This window comes from Vulpes lagopus, chromosome 4 (assembly GCF_018345385.1).
Source record: "Vulpes lagopus strain Blue_001 chromosome 4, ASM1834538v1, whole genome shotgun sequence".
NCBI classification, from domain to species: Eukaryota; Metazoa; Chordata; class Mammalia; order Carnivora; family Canidae; genus Vulpes; species Vulpes lagopus.
This window is the reverse complement of record NC_054827.1, coordinates 53431453-53451909: the sequence shown is the minus strand read 5'-3', so window position 1 is coordinate 53451909 and position 20457 is coordinate 53431453. Positions and strand designations below refer to the sequence as shown.

Sequence of the window (20457 nt, the reverse complement as noted above, 5' to 3'; positions counted from 1 at the left end):
CAGTGGCCCCACGCTCCTTCCGTGGCCTCCTTCCCAGCCCTTCCTTGCAGACTGAGGTCTCACTACACCTCCGATTTGCAAAGTTTCTTCTTTCCCTTTAATGCGGGGGAGGGCGGAGGAGGGCGGAGGACTAGGGAGTGAAGCGTCCAGAGGGTTGGGTGTTGTGTGGCAGGCGTGCCTCTCTCGCTGAGGCCAAGACAGAGATGGTCTCTGGCGTTCCAGGTGTTGCTCCTGGACCCGAGTGCCAGGGCGGGGACAAAGGCCTCCCGAGCTCACAGCCGCTGGCCCAGGCCTCAGACCTCCACTGAGCCCAGCTCCCTCAAGTGCTGCCGCAGGAGCTGGACGTTGTGCAACAGCTTCTTCTGGTGGCCAGCCAGCGTGATGCCCAGGGCGGGCAGGTCTCTGGTGGGGAAGGAGTGGGTCAGGTCTGGGCCAGCTCCTCGGAGATCCCAGGTGGGACCCCTTAGCCTGGGGCCCAGAGGGACCCCCACCCCGGCCCTCCCTGCTTACTCCGAGCTGAGCTGAGCCACATCACTGAAGGTACAGAGACCAAACTTGGAGAAGTTGTCTTGGTAGCACTCTAGTCCGATAGCCAAAAGCCAGGCCTGGGGTGAGTCCAGAGAAGGAAAGTCCAGGGCCACAGGGTTCAGGAGGGCCTGGGAAGGTCTAAGTGGGGGAAGGGGGGTGTCAAAATCTCCCCTTCGTCTTAGCCCCCTCTCCTCAGTTCACTTTCCGGTTTGCATCTACCCTCCCTGGTTGTCCCGGGCTCCAGCCCCAATCTCCAGACCTGTCCCCAGGGCCCCCGTCAGCCTGCAGAGTGTCTGGCTTTCGGATCATCTTGTCAAATGCCGCCACCAGCTGGTCAAAATGAGGCCTCTGGGTACGGTCCTTCTGCCAAGTGTCTAGCATGAGCAGATGTAGTCCAGGAGGACAGCCTGGAGGTGGGGGAAGCCGGAATTCCTGCTCTATTGCATTTAGCACCTGGGGGTTAGTAGAAGAACATGGTGATGGGAAGAGATTGGTGGTGGAAAGGAGGGTTCCTTAGGTCAGTGGGTGGGCTGGGATTGGGTGGAGCATGCGGTTGGAGGGGGGGGGAAGGAAGCCAGAGAATTTAGAATCTGAGCGGATTAGAGAACTAAACTAAGAAGCTGAGCATGGACGAGCCTGTGAGGCTGGTGGGTTGGGAGGATGGGGTGGGGAGCCAGCAATGTCTGCGTCAAGAGCTCACCTCCTGGTCACTCATGTCCCAGTAGGGCCGCTCTCCGTAACTCATCACTTCCCACATCACTATCCCAAAGCTCCAGACGTCGCTGGAAGTCGTATGTTTTCCGTGTGCAATGACCTCTGGGGCGGCCCAGCGAAGCATACAACCTGGGCCCTGGGGGCGGGGGGGGCAGGGTGAGAAGCAACGATAGCAATCACTGCGGCCGCGGTCACACGTGTCGAGCCGGGATGTCTGCCCAGGGTGCCCTCCTGGATGGCGCACAGGCGGGTTCCACTCCGTCAGATGCCACGACACGCCAGCGGCGGTGGGCATCCCGGCCCCCAGCTCCGCCTCCAGCGCCCTCTGGAAAAGCCTGAGCCTGCGGGGCTGTGCTCTCACCTGAGGACTGCGGCCGAGACGGGCCACTTTGCACACCAGGTGGCTGTTCACCAGCACGCTGTGGGCAGAGAGCGCGCGGTGCACGAAGGCGAAGCTGGACAGGTACTGCATGGCCGCGGCCACTCCCCGCTGCATGGCCACCAGCTGCAGGCTGCTGAACTGGCCCTCCCGCTGCTGAGGGGCCGGGGGCAGAGGTCAGCCAGCAGCAGCCGGGGAGGGGGGGACCCCCAGCTACCGCATGCAGACCTCAGCACGGAAGGGCAGGGGCGTGGGGAATTAGAAGATGGCCTGGGAGTGAAGGAGACCAGGGGAGGTGGCAGCAAAGACAGAGGGCCCTGTCCCCTGTCTCTGGGACGGCTGAACGGCAAAGCTCCCCGGACCCAAGGCCCCCCGCCCGCCCGCCCGCTGCCCCCAGGCCAGACCGACCCTGAGGAAGCTGTCCAGGGGGCCCAGCTCCATGAGCTCCGTCAGCACCATGAGGGGCCGGCTCTTGGTGACCACGCCCTCCAGCCGCAGGATGTTGGGGTGCTGGAACTGGCCCAGCACTGCAGCCTGGCCTAGAAAGGTCATCTGGAGGCTCTCGGCGCCTCCAGCCCACAGGGCCTGGATGGCCACAGCCTGCTCCCGCCGTCCCCGGGGCTGCAGGCGGCCCCTGCGGACTTCTCCAAAGGAGCCTGGGAGGACAGGTGGAGGTCAGGGGGTATTGAGGAAGGACGTGGGCTCTCGGTGTCCTGCCATGTTTAGGAGCGATCCTAAACGCGGGGCTCCGGTCCCTCCCGTGCCCTTCCTCTGCCCCTGCACACCTGCCCCAATGACCTCCTCGATCTTGATATATGCAGGATCCACCTCCCGGGTAAATTCTCGGATGGCCTGGCAGGGGTCCTCGTATGTGGAGGGATCGATGTAATACTTCACCCCAAGCCCTGTAGGCAAATGGGGTGCCTTATGCGTGGGTGGTACAAGGCCAGGCTGCCCATACACCCCAGCATGCCCGCCCACTTACAAAGGCAGGGCTGAGGAGTTCCTCTCGACCTCAGGGGAACCCAGCCTTGCCCGCTGTGCTCAGCCCCATCCGAGAGCACCCCCTTTCCCGATCCCGATCCCACACCTGGGCTGCTGTACTGCTGCAGTTGCTCTGTGTAGCCTGTCCCACGCCGCTTCCTGAGGACAAACCAGAGTCCTGGAGTGACATTCCCACTTTCCCCCTTTCGGCCCCCATGTGCACCACTCTCCAGCCAGGCATTTGTGGGGTGAGGGCTGCTGGATCCCTCCTTCCCGCCTCCCACCGGCCCAGGGGCAAGGGCCTGGTGATGGGAAGTGGGCTCTGGGGGGCCGGGGTTTCTGCAGTGGGCTTCGGGGCTGCCACGATGTGGGGTTGTGCTGCGGGGTGAGTGGAGTGGGGACACGGCTGGGAGGGGCTCACCTCTGGAAGACCACGGCCAGCACGGTAATGGCTGCCAGCAGGAGGAAGGCCAAGGCCCCCAAGATGGACCCAATAACCAAGGAGAGTCTCTCCGGAAGCTGGGTGGACAGCTCACCTGAGGAACCAGCCACCCAGGATCACACGTGGGCAAGGCTTCACAAGCCTACACCCCTCCATGTACCCACTCACACCCACTTACACCCCCCATGCACCCACTCACACCCACCTGCACCCCAATGCACCCATGCACACCCACCTACACCCCCCATGCACCCACTCATGCCCACCTACACCCCCATGCATCTACCCACACCCACCTACACCCCCTTATGCACCCAATCACCCCCACCTACACTCCCCCACCCCCCATGCACCTACTCACACCCACCTACACCCCCATGCACTCACTCATGCCCACCTACATCTCCCATGCACCCACTTGCACCCACCTATACCCCACATGCACCTACTCACACCCACCTACACCCCCCATGCACCCACTCACGCCCACCTACACCCCCATGCACCCACTCACACCCACCTACACCCCCATGCACCCACTCACGCCCACCTACACCCCCATGCACCCACTCACACTCACCTACACCCCCCATGCACCTAGTCACATCCACCTACACCCCCATGCACCAACTCATGCCCACCTACACCCCCCATGCACCCACTCACGCCCACCTACACCCCCCATACACCCACTCATGCCCACCTACATCCCTCATGGACCCACTCACGCCCACCTACACCCCCATGCACCCACTCACGCCCACCAGTACCCCCCATGCAGTACTCATACCCACCTACACCCCCCATGCACCCACTCATGCCCACCTACACCTCCCATGCACCCATTCACACCCACCTACACCCCCATACACCCACTCACGCCCACCTACACCCCCCATGCACCCACTCATGCCCACCTACACCTCCTATGCACCCACTCACACACACCTACACCCCCATGCACCTACTCACACCCACCTACACCCCCATGCACCCACTCACGCCCACCAGTACCCCCATACACGTACTCGCACCCACCTACACGCCCCATGCACCCAATCACACCCACCTACACCCCCCATGCACCTACTCACGCCCTACACCCCCCATGCACCCACTAATGCCCACCTACACCCCCCATGCACCCACTCACGCCCAACTACACCCCCATGCACGTACTCGCACCCACCTATACCCCCATGCACCCACTCACACTCACCTACCCCCATGCACCCACTCATGCCCACCTACACCCCCATGCACCCACTCATGCCCACCAGTACCCCCCATGCATGTACTCATACCCACCTACACCCACCATGCACCCACTTATGCCCACGTACACCTCCCATGCACCCAGTCGCATCCACCTATACCCCCATGCACCCACTCACGCCCTACACCCCCCATGCACCCACTAATGCCCACCTACACCCCCCATGCACCTACTCATGCCCACCTACACCCCCATGCACCCACTCACACCCACCTACACCCCCCATGCACCTACTCATGCCCACCTACCCCCCTATGCACCCACTCATGCCCACCTACACCCCATGCACCCACTCATGCCCACTTACACCCCCATGCACCTAGTCACACCCACCTACACCCCCATACACCCACTCACGCCGACCTACACCCCCATGCACCCACTCACACCCATCTACACCCCCAAGCACCCACTCACGCCCACCTACACCCCCCATGCACCCACTCACGCCCACCTACAACCCCCATGTGCCTAGTCACACCCACCTACACCCCCCATGTACCCACTCACACCCACAGACCCAGAGGCCAGCTGTTTTGCATGAGAGTATTCCCTACAGCCGTCTGCCCCACATGGCCTCTGGTCTGGAGGGTGCTAGATGAGGGTTCAAGGCCTGAGGGCCCCTGGGCCTCTCCTCATGAGCCCCCCCACCCCCGGTGCTGCCTCTGCCCCATCCAGGCCTCCTCTCACCTTGAGGCAGCGTCTGGAAATAGACCTTGCCCCCATAGGGGCCGTGGCCTGCCGCTGTGCGCGCCCGCACCTGGAAGCCATAGATGTGGCCAGGGCTCAGCTGTGTCACGGTGGCCGTGTTGGTCTCGCTGGTCAGGGTGAAGGAGTGGGATTCATCTTCTGCCTGGGGGTGACAGCCACTCACTCAGTCCTGTTGCTCAGTCCCAGCCACCGACCCCTGCTCCCACCCTCCAGCGTCTGGCACCTCTCTGTCCTGGCCCTGGCCCACCTCCCGTCTCCCCCACCAGCCCTGCTGGGCACCCCCACCCCCCCACCTGGTCGTAGTAGCGGAGCTGATAGTCCAGGATGTTCCCGTTGGTCTGGTCGGGCTGCGGCCAGGACACCGTGATGCTGTTGGATGCCCGGCTCACCTGGTGCAACGCAGGGACTGCGGAGGGAACTGGGGTGGGGGAGGTTAGTGCGAGGGTTCCCAGGGGCCTTGTGGGTGGCCGGAGGAGGGGAGGGCTCCCAAGGAGGCAGAGCAAAAGGCTCACCTGCGTGGCTGGTGCTGACATTGATGGCAGCAGCCTGGGGAGGGTCGGGGCTGAGCTCTGACACCCCATTCACAGCCTGCACCTCCAAGATGTAGGGCACATGTGCCCGGAGCCCCCCAACCAACACTCGGCTCTCCGTCAGGCCCCTCTGGCGGGGGTCGAAGTGCACCTCGTCCCTGCAGCGGCGACAAGCGCCCCCGCTGCCCGGGGCCGGCTCCTGGTGGCCTCCACACTCCTTGCACACCACGTTGAAGAGCAGGTCCCCTCGCCCCCCCAGCTCCTGAGGCAGGCGCCAGTGCAGCATGAGCACTGAGCCCTGCACTTCGAACCAAAGCTCCCGGGGAGCCGATGGAGGTCCTGGGGAGGCCGGTGGGGACAGTGGGTCAGGCCAGGAGACGCAGGAGTGGTGGGGTGATGGGGGGAGGCGGGAGGCAGGCCAGCGTGGATGGGGTCCGGTGAGAAGGAGGTGAGTGGAGGGAGAAAATGAAAAGGAGAAAAGTCACTGCGAATGCAAACCAGCCCCACTGTAGTGCCCTCTGGCTCCCCTTCTCTGCCCAACCCTTGTCCTGTTTCCACCCCTGGGGCTGGTGGGGGACTCACCAGTGCACGGGGCCTCTGGGGGGTCTGAACTGGCCCTGTAGAAGCCCTCCAGGCAAGGGCAGATGGGGGCTGCAGGATCGGGGGCGTGGCTGCGGGCAGGGCACGGTAAGCAGGGGGTGTTCCCAGCCACGGCCTTGTAGGACCCCTCAGGGCAGGCTGGGGGTAGAATGGGGCAGAGACATTAGGCTCACCCCACCCTCCACCTCCTGAGCCCCACCACAGCCATCCCACAGACATGCCTCCAGCCTTCCATTCTCCAGGGCAATTTCTTCTGTCCCCCTGAGACCTATCGGCCACCCCCACGCCTACCCCTCCCCTTCCCTCTTTGCCTCTCTCAGGCAGAGATTACTTCCATGGCCCGCATTTCCACTGATGGAAAAAGTGAGGTGCAGTGGGGGCTATGAGCAGGCCAAGCACCCCTAGAGGTGTCTGGCTTGATTTTGTGACCTCCCTGTGCAGAGGCCTTCCTCAGCCTCCGCCCTGCAAGCCGAAGGATTCCCCTTAGCTGGTCTCCACCGCCTTCTCCTACCCGCATCCTGGTCACCTGGCCTGGTGATGACCCCTTCCTAACTAGACGGCAAATGGGGACAAAGGACCCATGGCAAGATAACCTAGGAGTTTAACTCCCTTTGACCTCTATCACTTCTCGGGCCTGCAGCCCTTGGATGCTCAGCAATGGCTGTGGAAGTCTCCAGAAGGCTATAGAAATTGGAGATGAGCACATGACACCAAACGTTTATGCTTTAAAAAGTAAATCTGGAGATAACAAGGGTCCTTTCCTAAATAGCTTATTCCTGACCTTCTGGGGGGACAAAAGGAGTCTGGAGCATTCAGGAGAGGCGTGCCCAGGTTGGGGGCCAGGTGGGCAGGTCTGGAGCGGAGCCTCACCTTGGCAGGCCTTGTCTCCGCGGGCCGGCTGGTGGCCCGGCTGGCAGCGGCAGCCCCCGACGGCTACCATCCACTTGCCTTCCCCGTTGCAGTGCAGCCTGGGGGGGCTCCCCCCTGCCTGGCCCCCGCCTCCATCCTCCTCCGGCTCCGCGTGGGCCACACAGGTGCCCACGGCCGCCACCAGGGAAGCGCCCCCGGCCCCGCTGGCCTGCGTCTCAGGGAAGGAGGCGAAGGCGCGGAGCACGGAGGGGCAGGTGTAGGAGAAGAGCTTGACGGCCACGAGGGCCAGGCAGGCCCCGGTGTCCTGGAAGGCCACGTAGAAGCCGCGCTGCGTGAGCGGCCCGAAGCTCCTCTCCTTGACGTTGAGCTGCAGCCCGGCCCGCTGCCCGGCGCCCCGGGGCCCCACCGCCCAGGCCGAGGAGCCGGGGAAGCTCTCGTCGGCCGCGATGGTGTCCACCTTGGTCCAGCGCTTGAGGTGCCAGGCGGGGACGCTGTCGGGGCCGTCGGGCTCCTCCGCCTGGCGGTAGTAAAGGGTGAAGGTCTCCCGGCAGGTGCCCCCGGCCGCGCCCAGACTGGCACAGGCGCGCACGGAGAAGTGCAGGCGGATGTGGGCTCTCTGCGCCCCGCGCCGCTCCACGAAGTGTGTCTGCAGCCAGTTGTCCTGCCCGGTGCCCGCGGGGGCCCCTGCCACGTGGCATGCCTCGAAGGTCCGGGTCAGGCGGCGCTGGTCGTCCAGGACGCTCACTTCATCCCACTGCAGGGAGGCGGGGTAAGGAGAGGGCGAGGTCCGGGCCTCTGGGGGGGCAGGAGCCTTATTCCGCTAGTCTCCACCCAGGGCTTCCTTCCCCAGGGCGCCCCCAACCCAGGAAGCAGGGTGGGGAGGAGCACGGGGAGGGGGATGAAAGAGTGACACTCACCCCACCTGGGGGGTAGGTGAGCCAGCCAATCTCAGATGTCTCTCCAGTGGTGTCCAGCAGGACCTCTGCCCGGAGACAAGAAGGGGCGCTCAGCGGCCAAGCCCCCCGCTAGCACTGCTCATCGTCACCCCATCCCTTGGGGAAACCAGAAAGATACCTCCCTTGTCCTTTTCATTCACCAGCAGGGGCACAGCTGTCTGTCAGGAGCCTTTCTCTGGAAGCTTCCCCATTCCTTTCCCCTGCTTGATGTCTTCAGGCTTCTCAGCCTTTTCGGAACCTTTCCCATCCCCACCTGTGCTGGCAGGTGGGGGTTCTCCAGTCTCCCCTTCCCTCTTACCTTCCAGAGCCAGAACTGAGGACACCAGCGCCAGGACCCAGAGACTGCACAGCATGCCCGCCGCTCTGCTCCCTGCCCGGGCAGCCCCCTCAGCAGCCATGGGGCATCTTCGGGGCTCCCACCATTGCCCTGGCCACCACCCTGCTCGCAGGCAGGGCTGCCGCTTTGTAAGCCTGGGGTCTGCAGCCAAGCTGGCTTCCTAGGGAGGCACACAGGACCAGAAGAGGCAGGTGGCAGGTAAGTACATTGCTACGTGGATGGCCCAGACTCCCAAACCTGACTCTCTGTCTCGTCCTATGGCTCTCAAACCACCCCAGCACCAACTACAGAGTAAGGGCCTGTCGGAAGCAGACTCTCTCCTGACCTGTGCCAAGTCCACCACCTTAGAGGGCCATGTAGTAGGTGAGTCTGTTCCTACATCCTGCAGGTGACCCATCTCTGGGCATCCCTTACAGCCCTCCCTCTTAGAGCATAGGATATAGTTCTAGGCCAATCTTACCCTTTTCTTCTGGAAGGAGCTATTTCAGTTCTTTCTTTTCATTAACTCTCCCGTCCTCTTCCTCCTTGAGCCACCCTGTATCGGAAGTCAGAAGATTCTTCTCATTAAAACAAGCAGAGTAGAAGCTACGCCTTCCCTTGGGACACACGATTCCCTCTCCCCAGCACCTCCTCCCTCACATCAGATCTGGACACTGAGAGGAGCCACAGACGAGAGCTGTGGGGTGTGATGGAAGGGAAGATAGGAAAACAGGAGCAAGAGGGACCTAGGTGTAGGTCCCTGCCACCCCATCTGATGAGTAAGCCAGCATAGAGTAGAGCCGCCTGGGTCTGGCATAACTACATTTTGTGAACAATGGTCCTCCCTCCACAAGGGCACATTTCTTCTACAGCTTACAGAAAGATAAAAGTGTGCCTTCTATCTGTATCTGGAAAAAACGCTCCTGGTTTGCTCACAACTAGAGGACAGCAGCAGTGGCAGGCCACCTTGTCCTATGGGATTAATAATGCACCGGGTTCAAGAAGGTATGTGGGATAGGCTCTCTATATCCACGGTGCTTACGAGTTCAAACTGGTGTGTCTTGTGGGAAGGACAGGTGGTGATGTCTACCTAGCAGCTGCCCTTCCGAGAGCTTGCCCTTCAGGTGCTGCATCCTTGGATCTGTTTGCCTGGATGTTCAAACGAGGATGGGTGTGGCCGAAGTGTTTGTAAGGGAAAAGACTGTAAAGTAGCCGTCCATCAATAGGAAGATATCCAATAAGCATGGTACAACCTTACGAAAGGGCAAGGGCAGGTGTTTTTTTGCACTGATTATGAACATACTTTCCAAGGGAAAGCAGTCCGTGCAGAACAGTGTAAAGTATGATCCCCACTGGTTAAGGTAAGAAGGCCATCCATATACAAGCACCCGCCTCCTCCAGCTCACAAGAGCATGACTGGGGGATAGGGGGCACAGTGAGGACCCAAATGGGTTCAGGCCTTCCTCTGTTCATTGGTCTAGAGGTTAGTGGTGACCCATCTGTCCCCTTGGGACTGAGTCTCAAAAGTCCGTGAGTTGCATGAACAAGAGCAAGTCCATTCCATTTATTTCTGTTGAGGAGAAAATAAGAGGCAGGTTGTTCAAAGACATGATGCTGAGAGGGAGAACAAAGACAGGAGTTGAGAAATGGAGCCTATTTCCTCCATGACAGGTGCGGCCAGGCGACCCACAGCCATCCTGAAAGTTGCATGTTTCACGATGCAGTCCAAGCCAAACCATTAAACCATTTAACTTCGATAAATCAGAAAATCCTAATTTGGTTCCTGCTAATCTAATTTTTCCCAGTAACACTGGCTCTGGTGCAAGCCAAAGCCTTCGGTGTCCCTCCGCATGGTCATCACAAAAAGGCGCTGCTTTTAGAGCTGGGTGGGCTGATCACATGATGGGCACTCGCCCACCAGCCACTGCAGTTCACCTTCCGTGCCCCTAGAACCCTGCTCGCGAGGTGGAGTTTAACTTAGAGCATGTGGAGGCAAGCAAGAAGCATTTCCGGATCACCAGGTTGTATACCTTAAACCTACACTATCTTATATCTTATACATCAGTTGTGCCTCAATAAAGCCAGAAAAAAGGGAAGCATTTCCCTATGGCAAATTATTCCTAAGAAACAGAGGTTCTTTGCAAATACACTCCCGAATGATGCTAGCATCATTCACAGATGAAATGTTTCAAAGAAGAACAAGGAGACTGTGAAGTAAAAAAAAAAAAACACGGCCCCATCACCAATGCTGTTTAATAAATATCCTGAGGTAACGTATGCTGTAGGCACATCCTCCAAACGCTCAGTGGCTTAATTTGGAGACACACTTGACACACCAGGGCAGACCAGACTGTCCAGAGCCAAAGGGTCTTTAGGAATGCTGTTATCAAGAACTGAAAATGCCAGCAAAATGTCTTTAAACAATAAAAGCTATTATAGCATTTGCTCAGCAGATACTCTCTAAAATAGCCTCTTTCAGTCAGAAGATGGATGGATCCTGGATTCTGTACAAAAAGAAAACTGTAAGCACTGTGTCTTCCTAAACTTATAACAAGACAAATAATCATGGAGAAGGCGTAATAAACACTTTGGATGCATCTCAATGAATTATTATTTTTTTTGAGAGAGAGAGAGACAGCAAAACAAGAGGGAAGAGATGTACTGCAGATCCTATCAGCTGTGCACTATGGAACATTCTAGAGGATGAGGAATGGCAAAGTATTTGCTTTGATGACCCACAACACAAGCAACACAGTCGCTTGTGGCTGCAGCAGGGCGTGTATGCATAGCCTCAGCATGCATCTTAATGACAACATGAAGCTGGCCTCTCTCCAGAGGATCCAGAAAAGAGCAAAAGCAATTAGGGAACATGTTAAAGCCACTCAGCAACTGTCCTCAAGAGGCATCAGAAAGAAAAGAATTAAATGGAGACATGGTGTGTGGACTGCCGCTCTCATAATCGTTCAAAATTTTTTACCAAGAACAAAGATGTTCATTAAAAAAAAAATGGTGGAGGATTCTCAAGTGCCCAGAAGTGCTCCTTGCTGTTTGAAGGGACCTCTTTTAGATTTGAATCCAGAAAACTGAAGGTTATAAACAAGTTTCTTCAGGAACAACAACAACAACAATAAAAAAAAAAAAAACCCAAAAACTGTGGTCGAGTGAGACTGGGAAGCGAGGTCAATCCCTGCTTATCAAACAAAACATAAATGCAAATCTTTTATTTTTTAATATATAAAAAGAACCTGGGTGTACCTCTACGGCAGGAATAAAAACAAGGAAGGACGAAACTTTAAGATACGGATGAAACTGCTGTCAGCTAATTCCTACCGCTGCAGATTCTTTTGAAACAAGTTTCAAAGGCAGAAATATAAGTGACAAGAACACGCAGCTCCATCCACATGCCTGGAATACTGAACAAGGGGACTTAGAACTTGGTTTTCAAAGGTGCCTTCAGTGGTTGAGGCCTAGGACATCTGCGTGCGCTTAGTCTAGGGGCGCATCCTGGAAGCTGCTGAGTGCGTCCCTTCTGCAACACAGAGGGGGGCAGGCCTGCTTCGGATCCCCCTCTACTCTCCAGCTCCTGAAAGGCATCGGTCAGTGCTTAGAAATCCTCTACCCCGTGAAAGAGCAGAAGACTTCTCTCAATCAGGAAAACATTCAAGTCTCAGATGTGTACATGGTTTTAAAAATATAACACACCAGAAGCAGCAGCAACGTGGATGGAAAATGGTAGCTCAGAAAATAAGACTCATTTCACAAAATTTCAGATGACAAAAATTGCATTCTATGACTTCACATTTTTTTTTTTCTCAGCTTCTTCTCTACATATATCACTTTACATCTTTTTGCTCCAGTAGAGACACTGCATCCGCAAGCCTGCTACATTTCTTTGGTTTATAAAAATATGACAGTCCGTAGGCATCAAAATTGTGTTTTGTTTCCAGAAACTGGCAAAGATTAAAGATGTGTAGACTCTTAGCTTATAAATTGTAGCTTCTGAGTTCTGTTATCTATAAAAATGAAAGATTTAAAAATAAATTAAATGAGTAGATCTGTAGGAATTTCAAAAATTAACTATCCTCAAATTGAAATGTTAAATGTGATAATTTTATCAACAGAGATGGTTAAAAATAGTTTATGCACCTCAGTCCACAAAATGAGTTTTTTTAAAAAATTAAGTAATATAAGCCAAATAAACTTGGAAGAAAGGATGGCAGAAAATGTACCGGACATTAAAATTGGTTACTGCAGGAGGGAGAAATGAAGGATGGTGGGGGGGGGGGGGTATTAATTTTGTCTTATGTATATTTGAACGGGTTTTCGTGTTACAATGAGCATATCTTTTTTTTCCAATTAAAACAAAATCTCATAATTATCATCTAAACAAAAAAGAAGGAAAAGATTTTTAAAACCTAGACTAGCATAGCATATGTTTACATTTTATCGTCCCCTCCCATTTCTCTCTAGGTTTCAAAACAATGTAGAAATTTCCACGTATAAGGAGAAAGCAGAGATAAAGAGGCAGTAGGAGTTGGGAATGAATGAGCAAAATAACTTTTATCTCTGGATTTTCCTTAGGCTGCTCTCCAAAGAAGTTCAAATTGCCCCCACTGATAATATCAGGCTTCTCTTGCTCTGTGTTAAGTGAAGGACTGTGGCTTTAAAGGGACCAGGGCTGTACACCGGGGACACATGACAAGGGCCTCGCTGCAAAGTGAGCCCAGGCAGGGACAGTCAGAGAGGCGAAGCAGGCTGCAGGGCCCGAGGGGGGACACGGGGGGGGGGGGGGCAAGGAAGGTCCCAAGGGCAAAGGGGCCAGTGGTTAATGTGCGGTGTGGCTGCTGAGCTGGTCCTCACACCTGTTAGCCACAGGGTCAGCGTGGGAGGGGTCAGCACCATAGGTCCTGTCCTCTGTCCTGTTCTGCAGCTGTTAAACGCCCAGGAAATTCCAGTATAATCCTTGCTCAGTTTAATGCTGCTACCCTTTAATCTCCACCTTGGATATGGTCTCAGTCTCAGAGCTCCATCCGCCTGCCTTGAAAGGGATCCCATCAGCCCTTACAGAGGCATCCAGAGCAGACAGTGAGGAGGTGGCTGCCCTCCCGTGCTTCTAGCCCCTGCTGCCCTGGTTCGAGAAGCCAATTTGTGGATTACCTAGCAGAGGAGAGTCCTGTGTCCCCCGAGGCCTCCAGCCTCCAAGAATGTCCCCCAGAGCACGCAGATGCAGATGAATGTGCCTCCCACTCCCAGGCTGTGGAGCTGGGGGAGGCTTTTAAGATGCAGGCAGTGTCTGGGAGTGGCAGACAGCCACTTAGAATGAGCCACTCTGGCTGTGCACTGACCGGGGACATGCGTGGCTTTGGAAAAGGGCACAAGGGAGGGTGTTGGGACAGTCAGTACGTGTCTGTGAGAGATGAGCAAATGGAAGACCGCAGAAGCCCCCAGGAGCCGTGAACAGTGCCTGCAGGAGCAGGTGTGAGAGTGTGTAAGGAAGTGTGTGTGAGGTGAGATGGATATGGAGCAGCACACATGCTGGGAGAGATGTGTGTGTGTGTGTGTGTGTGAGAGAGAGAGAGAGAGAGAGAGAGAGAGAGAGAGAGAGAGCATGTACATCAGAGCAGAGCCAGAGTGCTCCCCATACTGGAGACAGATGCCCATGAGCCCTTCTCACCCTGGGTCTGTCCCTGCCCTACCCTGAGTCAGCCCCAGGCATTGCTGCTGTAGAAACATCTGGGCTGGGAGAGGGAGCTGACCAGGGGAGCAGAGAAAGAGGAACCTGAGGCTCCCTGCCCCCCAAACCCCCCCATCCCCCTTCCCCCTAGTGGGCAGGCCAGTAGGGGGACACAGGACTCAGGGCCCAGCTCAGGAAATGGTGATGAGCTGGGAAAGCAGCTGGTCCCGAGGAGGAATGTTCTTGCCCTTTCCATGCTCAGACCACTGCTGCCTGTTGCTCCTAGGCACTCTGGTGACACAGTGGTCACTGCACCCTGAGTGAACCAACAGACTCCAAACGAGTCCTCCTCCCTTGGCCACTAGGTAGGTACACAGAAGCCCCTGCCCTAATCTCCCCGCAAGGAGAAAGGTCCACTGCCCTGCGAGAACCAAATGTCCCCTCTGCTAGCACCCTCCACGAGCGACGACTCTCAATCCTGCAATGCCCAGTACCTGGACGTTCCCCTGCATCGCCACCGACGCCAGAGCTCCTTCCCAGCCAACCAGCGTCTCCCCTTCTAGAACCTGAGTCAAGTTCTCCTGGCGGGGCGGAGGGCCTGGCCCTGGTTAACTTATTGGGAACAGGCCCAGCCGCTTCTCTCCATGGGCACTGCCAGGGACATTACAACATCGGCTATGCTGGCCCCGAGCCAGCTCCCCCAGGGATGGGAGGAGGGAGGATGCCAGACAGCCAAGATTGGTGGATGGGGGTGTAGGGCAGGTAGGGCCAAGCACCCAGATGTAAAGAGCAGGCGGGTGGAGCTGGGGCAGCAGCGCAGCCGACTTTGGTTGCAACTTGGGGGTTACGGCCGGGGAGCATGAACCAAGCCTTCTCTCCACTCCAAGGCTTGTGCGTGATAATGGGGGTTGGGGTGCGGGGGGGGGGCGCGGTGTGGGATCAACCTCCTTGCTCCTCCCAGCTCCGCGGGGATTGGAGAGATGCCACCGGAGTCATTAGGGTGGGCGATCCTCCTCGGAGCGCGGGGAGTCCGGCCTTGGCGAGGGACCCCGACATCGGGACCCCCGAGCCGAGCGCGCGCGGCGGGCGGAGACGCGGTGGGGGTCGCCGCGGCCGGGGTAACGGGGGTCGGGGCGCCGGGCACGAGCCAGGCACCCGCCAGGACCCACCGCCCCGGGAGGCCCCCGGGCATCCGCAGAGGCCCAGTCCGGGGCCCCCCTACTTTTGCGAGCCTTGGTGTCCGTCCCCGGGCGCGCCGCCCACGGCCCCCCGCCCCCGCCCCCGGCACCCCGGGCTCACCTTCCGCCGCCGCAGGCTCCGCGGGTCTGCGCCCCCCAGGCCCCGCGCCGCCCGCGTCTCCTCCCGCTGCGGGGACCCCGCTCCCCGCTCCCCGCTCCCCGCCGCCCGGTGCGCCGCCGCCGCGCGTCTCCGGGGCTCGGGGCCGGCCGGGGGCGGGGATGCTCTGCTCTGGAGGCGGGGCGCCCGGGGATGGCGCGGGGCCCGCCGCCCGCAGCTCGGCTCCGGCGCGGGCAGGGGCGAGCGAGCCCGGCCCGCCCCTCCGCGCCCCTCCCAGCCCGGCCCCTGCGCCCCCCGCCTCCCCCTTCCGGGGAGCCGAGCCCGCCCTCCCGGCCTGGGCGGCGCTGCGCGGCGCGGGGCTCGCCCTCGGGGGCCGCGGAGGACGCGCTGCCGGGCTGCGGGGCGGCGGGTTCGAGCCCCGGGCGGCGCGCGGGCTGCGGTCCCAGCAGCGAGGCGCCCGGGGCGGGCGGGGCGGGCGGGGCGGCCAGCTCGGGCCCAGCACCCGCGCCCTCTCCCCACCCCTGCTTCTCTGCTTCAACTCTGGGAACTAAACCCACTGTGTCAGCTCCTGCTCAGGTTTGCACTGAGGTGGGCGTGAGCTGGGAAGAAGAGAAAGAAGGAAAAGAAGGGGGTGGAGGGAAAGACAAACTGAGAAATCTCGGAGGGTCCGGGGGTGGGGTGGGGAAGAGGAAGCGGCTGGGACTGTGTGTGTGTGGGGGGGGCATCTGGGTTATGAAAGTGGCCCTGGTGTAGCCCTACACTCGTCCGCCTCCCGGTGGGTGCCCCCGGATCTGGTCAACGTGGGGGCTTGGGCTCGCACCCTCCGCAAAGGGCCGGGAAGCCTGGGGCTCAACGGGGAAGGCCAGATGCGGGGCGCCTGCCTGGCTGTGCACTGCCCGGGCAAGTCGTGCACCTCCGGGCGCCTCCTCCCCCTGCCCCGCTCCCCGGGATGAGGGAGGGGGCACCTGAGGCCCTGGGAAGTGCTCAGCAGGTGCCTGGAGGGCTTGAGGAGCCGAGGGGCGCCGCCGGGACAAAGGTTTCCGCCCGCCCCTAACCTCTCCTCCCTCCGAGGACGGGATCTGGGGTCTATTGTTCGGGTCCTGCGGCGCTGGGCTGGGGCCTTCCCACGAAGTGCTGCTACCACCTGCTGGTTCTTTCCAGGAGCACAGGCCGCTGCTGGAGCTCCCTCCGGCCTCCCCCCCCTTCCCCCCCCCCCCCCCCATACCTCCCGGCTGCATCTTACTCTCCCACTTACTTCGTTTGTCCAAGGCGAGGTAAAGCACTCCCTGCAAACGGGCTGATCAAAACTGGTACTTAAGGAGCACTCAGAAACCAAGGAAAATTGTGAAAGAGATCCGTGAGCCAACAAGCACAATAAGCAAAACAATGCAACTCATTAGGAGGCACCTGGGAGAAACAAACAGGCTTTAATGAATTGGCTGAATGAGTGATGGAAACCGGCGGCTGAGCTGGTCCCCGCTTGGCAGAGGGATTGTTCACTCTGGAGATCTGCAGTCAACTAATAAGCCTAATGATGTTCAATGATTCCGCATTTGGGCACCTTTAATAAATCCAGTAGCACTGGGGAGTCTAGCTGTATCTTTGTTTCTTCCCCTTGCCCTGAAATTCACTGATGGAGAGCTGCCTTCCTCCTTTCATTTCCAAACCAGTTCTCTCCGAGGCCTTGAAACAGTTCTGCGAAGAAACCTGAATTTACATTGTCTGCGATATTATATAACTCATCCTAGTTACAGTAACAACAGGACTGCCAGAAAGCTTTGGGTAAATTGCAAACCTTTTTTTTTTTTTTTAAAGCATCTGATGAAATTATGTTTAAAAAGTATCAGCAAAACAAAAACAGCAGTTACTTTATAAACCCCAGAAATTTCGGTGGTAATTTGCAATGCATCATCTATTGACATTATAGTAAAAGTATTTATTCCTTTTCCCTTGTCTGATAGAGCTCATTGTTTACACTGCCCGTAAAGTACCTATAATATGAAATTAAGTTCTTGTTGTTCCAGGCTTATGTAATGAGTATTTTTCTTTTGTTGATAACATTGGAGAGGCATCCAGTCTTCAAAGAAAGCTCCATTGTACTCAGGAAGCAAAGAGGTTTAAATATGTGATTACAATTGGCCCCGTATCATCATCTCCTATGTGTTAAACCAAGTTTTAAAGGTAGGTGGGTAGCACAGAATGCATTGTTAAGTTATGCTGCCATCTGCAGCTATTAAAAAGCAAAGTAATGAATCCCTTTTTAAAGCTGAACATAAATCTTTGCTATAATTTGTTCAGAGCCTGGCACGCATGGGGTACTTAGAAGTGTTTTAGAATAAGTGAATAAAAAATAATAGTATTTAAACTTGTTCTGTGCTGAGGGGCAGGACCTAATAAAGTCTGTGGCTCACAGAATTCATTATCCTGAGACACAACCATCGATAATGTGAATTTGGAGCCAAAAGAAGCTCCAGAGAGCACAACGCCAGGTGGCTTGGGATGGGCCTTTGATTCTGCCTCTTTGCCTTGTCTGTTTTTGCTCCTTCTCAGGCTTTTCCATTTCCGCATCTTTTAAATCCCCAAGGATGCTCAATTTCTTCCTTCTTCCTTATTTCCCTGTAGAACGACTAATGCAAGCCGATGTTATTATAAACAAAGAGCTTTATAAGTAATTTCCATGATTAGCATTCTAGTAAAAATCAGTAAAGGAATTTGCAAAACCCCCAGATCTCTTATCCCGAGACATTAGTTTTGGCTCCATATACACAACCTCCCAGGGACCCAGGCACCTCCGCGTACTGTCTCGAGGTCCTGTGGCCTCTAAGTACGGTTTTATTTCCCAAAAGCTGGTGTCTGATCTCCAAATATTTTGCCCAATAAAAATGTCAAGTGCCCATTTATCCAATTCAAACTCCCCCCCCCCCCCCCCCCCCCCGTCCAGAAACTTCTAGTGCATTCTAGGGTTTTCCTACAGGACAGGTTTGTTTGAAGGACAAACCTAGTCTGCAAGTCATTTTTATTTTATTTTTATTTTTTATTTTTTTGTTTTTTTAAAGATTTATTTATTTATTTATTTATTTATTTATTTATTTATTTATTAATGAGAGGCAGAGACACAGGCAGAAGGAGAAGCAGGCTCCATGCAGGAGCCTGATGTGGGACTCGATCCAGGGGCTCCAGGATCACACCCTGGGCTGAAGGTGGTGCTAAACCGCTGAGCCACCCGGGCTGCCCTGCAAGTGATTTTTAGACCAATGGTGATTGATATCCTGGATGCTCACTGAAAGTGAGTGATCCTTAAAGTTCCCCGATGCGAGCCTTACACTTTTGAGTGTAACCTTAACCATAACCTTAACCAACCTTAACCAAGCAGTAATCAAAAGGCATTCAGAAGCATTAGTGCACAGAAAGAAAAAGGAGGGCTCTTGTCTCATAACAGAATGTTTTCTCACTTAGAGATTGGCTTCAGCTGCTTGAGACAGGAGCAGAGTTGTACAGAACAAATGCAAAAAGTTGGACAGCCATGGTTTAAACAAATCGAGTGATCCAGGAATGCTATGCAAGTCCCCAGGTCAACAAGACTTAGGTTCTTCTAATTCCGTCTTCCAGGACGCCTGGTTCTCCGGTTCTCTACATGTGAGCAGAGCTCCAGCTGTAATGCCTGTTAGCTTCAGCTCAGAAAAAGAAGATGGACACAAAACCAAGAGCAGAGCTTTGGCTGAGCTAGCACCCTTTAAAGGACCTTTCTGGAATACCCACCCCCCTGCCCTCTCCTTGTATTGATTGGCCAGGACCCTGCTGCTTGACCACCCCTGCCTGAAAGGGACAGGGAAATGCATGCTGCACCAAATAAAATTCAAGTTCTGTTTGTGAGAGAGGAGACAGAATATTGGACAGGCGGCCAGCAGGCTCTGTCACAAATGAGCAAAGATGATCACAGTTATGTGTATCTTTGCCTGCAATCTAGAAAAACAGCAGCTTTTTGTAGGGCATCTTTGCTGGTTATTTTTCTCCTGGACCATCATATTTAATGCATCTTTTTAATGCTCGAAGGTGATTCCTAGGAAGTTTCTGTAGTGAATGGAAATGCTAAGAGCTTCCCATCACTAAAATAACTATGACATCATCTCAAAAGAAAAATAACAAATCCCCCGCAATTACTCTTATAAACACTCAGAGTTGGAAATATTCTACATTTTTTTTTTTAACATTCTACATTTTAATGGGAACCGGGGCAGTCCCCATGGGCAGGACAGGGTTGATAAGCGCTGCATGCCACTTCCTTTGTTTGCTGTATCTTCCTTCTTCACATCCAGACAGGAGATGTGATGATCCACAACATGGAGCAGATGATGCCCTTGTCTGCTTTTCTCACCACATGCAGTCTCGTCCTCTCACTCTGGTCCTGGATAGTGTTCTCTAAAAACACCTGCATCCCCCTAAATGGGAAAGGTGATCTGTGTGACTGCAAGATTTGCCTCCAGCCCTAGATGTGGCTGGAACATCTTCTGGTTGTTGGGCTGTGCGGGCGTTCCCTGTCTTAGATGGTAGTTCTCTATATATTTATACAGGATTCTGGAATCTCTCACATCGGACCTTGAAGCACCAACAAAGGAACAAGTCAATATCAAGAATGAGTAAACAACACCCCCAACAAAACTTGAGCCTTTTAAGAAATCTGAGGAAAAGTAGAAAAGGAGTAATGGTGTAAGAGTTTAAAGAACATGTTTTCACCTTATATTCTTGCTGAGTTAAAAGCAGACTCAAAAAACTATTTTAAAAGGTTGGAATAAAAAAGGAGTGGGAAAAAAAAAAGAGAAAAGCACAATAGCCAAAATAAAATCTTAGTCATGCAGAAAGAAAAAAATGACAAAACTCTGAACAAACCATGTTACATTACATGAACCTGGAAGGCTCAAGAAATGAGACATCAGTTGATTAGTTTTTAAATAACAGAGAAGGTAAAAGGTTTGTAAAATACAGTTGGGAATTCTAACCTTAAAATAACAATAATTCCAGAATGGGAGAGATCAAATACACAAAAAGGAAAAAAAAAAAAGAAAAAAATTAACAAAATTTATTTTAGCATCTGGCACATATTAAGAACTTAACAAGTATTTATTAAATAGTTGAATTAAGTAAAAAAAAATAATGAGACTGAAAATGTAGAGATTTTGCCAT

General features: G+C 55.3%; 1 protein-coding gene across 2 annotated transcripts; it reads right to left on the bottom strand.

Annotated features, from left to right (window-relative positions):
- Positions 1-74: 74 nt before the first annotated feature.
- On the bottom strand, positions 75-15389 carry EPHB6 (EPH receptor B6). 2 transcript variants are annotated; one of them, XM_041753457.1, is made up of 18 exons: positions 15280-15389; positions 8788-8862; positions 8289-8487; positions 7952-8016; positions 7035-7788; positions 6147-6302; positions 5547-5903; positions 5328-5452; positions 5014-5176; positions 3027-3141; positions 2712-2764; positions 2407-2526; positions 2030-2277; positions 1604-1774; positions 1229-1378; positions 788-981; positions 511-666; positions 75-402 (listed from the first exon to the last, which is right to left on the bottom strand). In XM_041753457.1, the coding sequence occupies exons 3-18, from the start codon at positions 8386-8388 to the stop codon at positions 294-296; spliced, it is 3036 nt and encodes a 1011-aa protein (XP_041609391.1). In that variant the 5' UTR covers positions 8389-8487; positions 8788-8862; positions 15280-15389; the 3' UTR covers positions 75-293. The 2 variants fall into 2 exon arrangements, with proteins under 2 accessions (XP_041609391.1, XP_041609390.1); XM_041753456.1 differs by having other exon boundaries at positions 1604-1777; positions 15280-15388.
- Positions 15390-20457: the final 5068 nt, after the last annotated feature.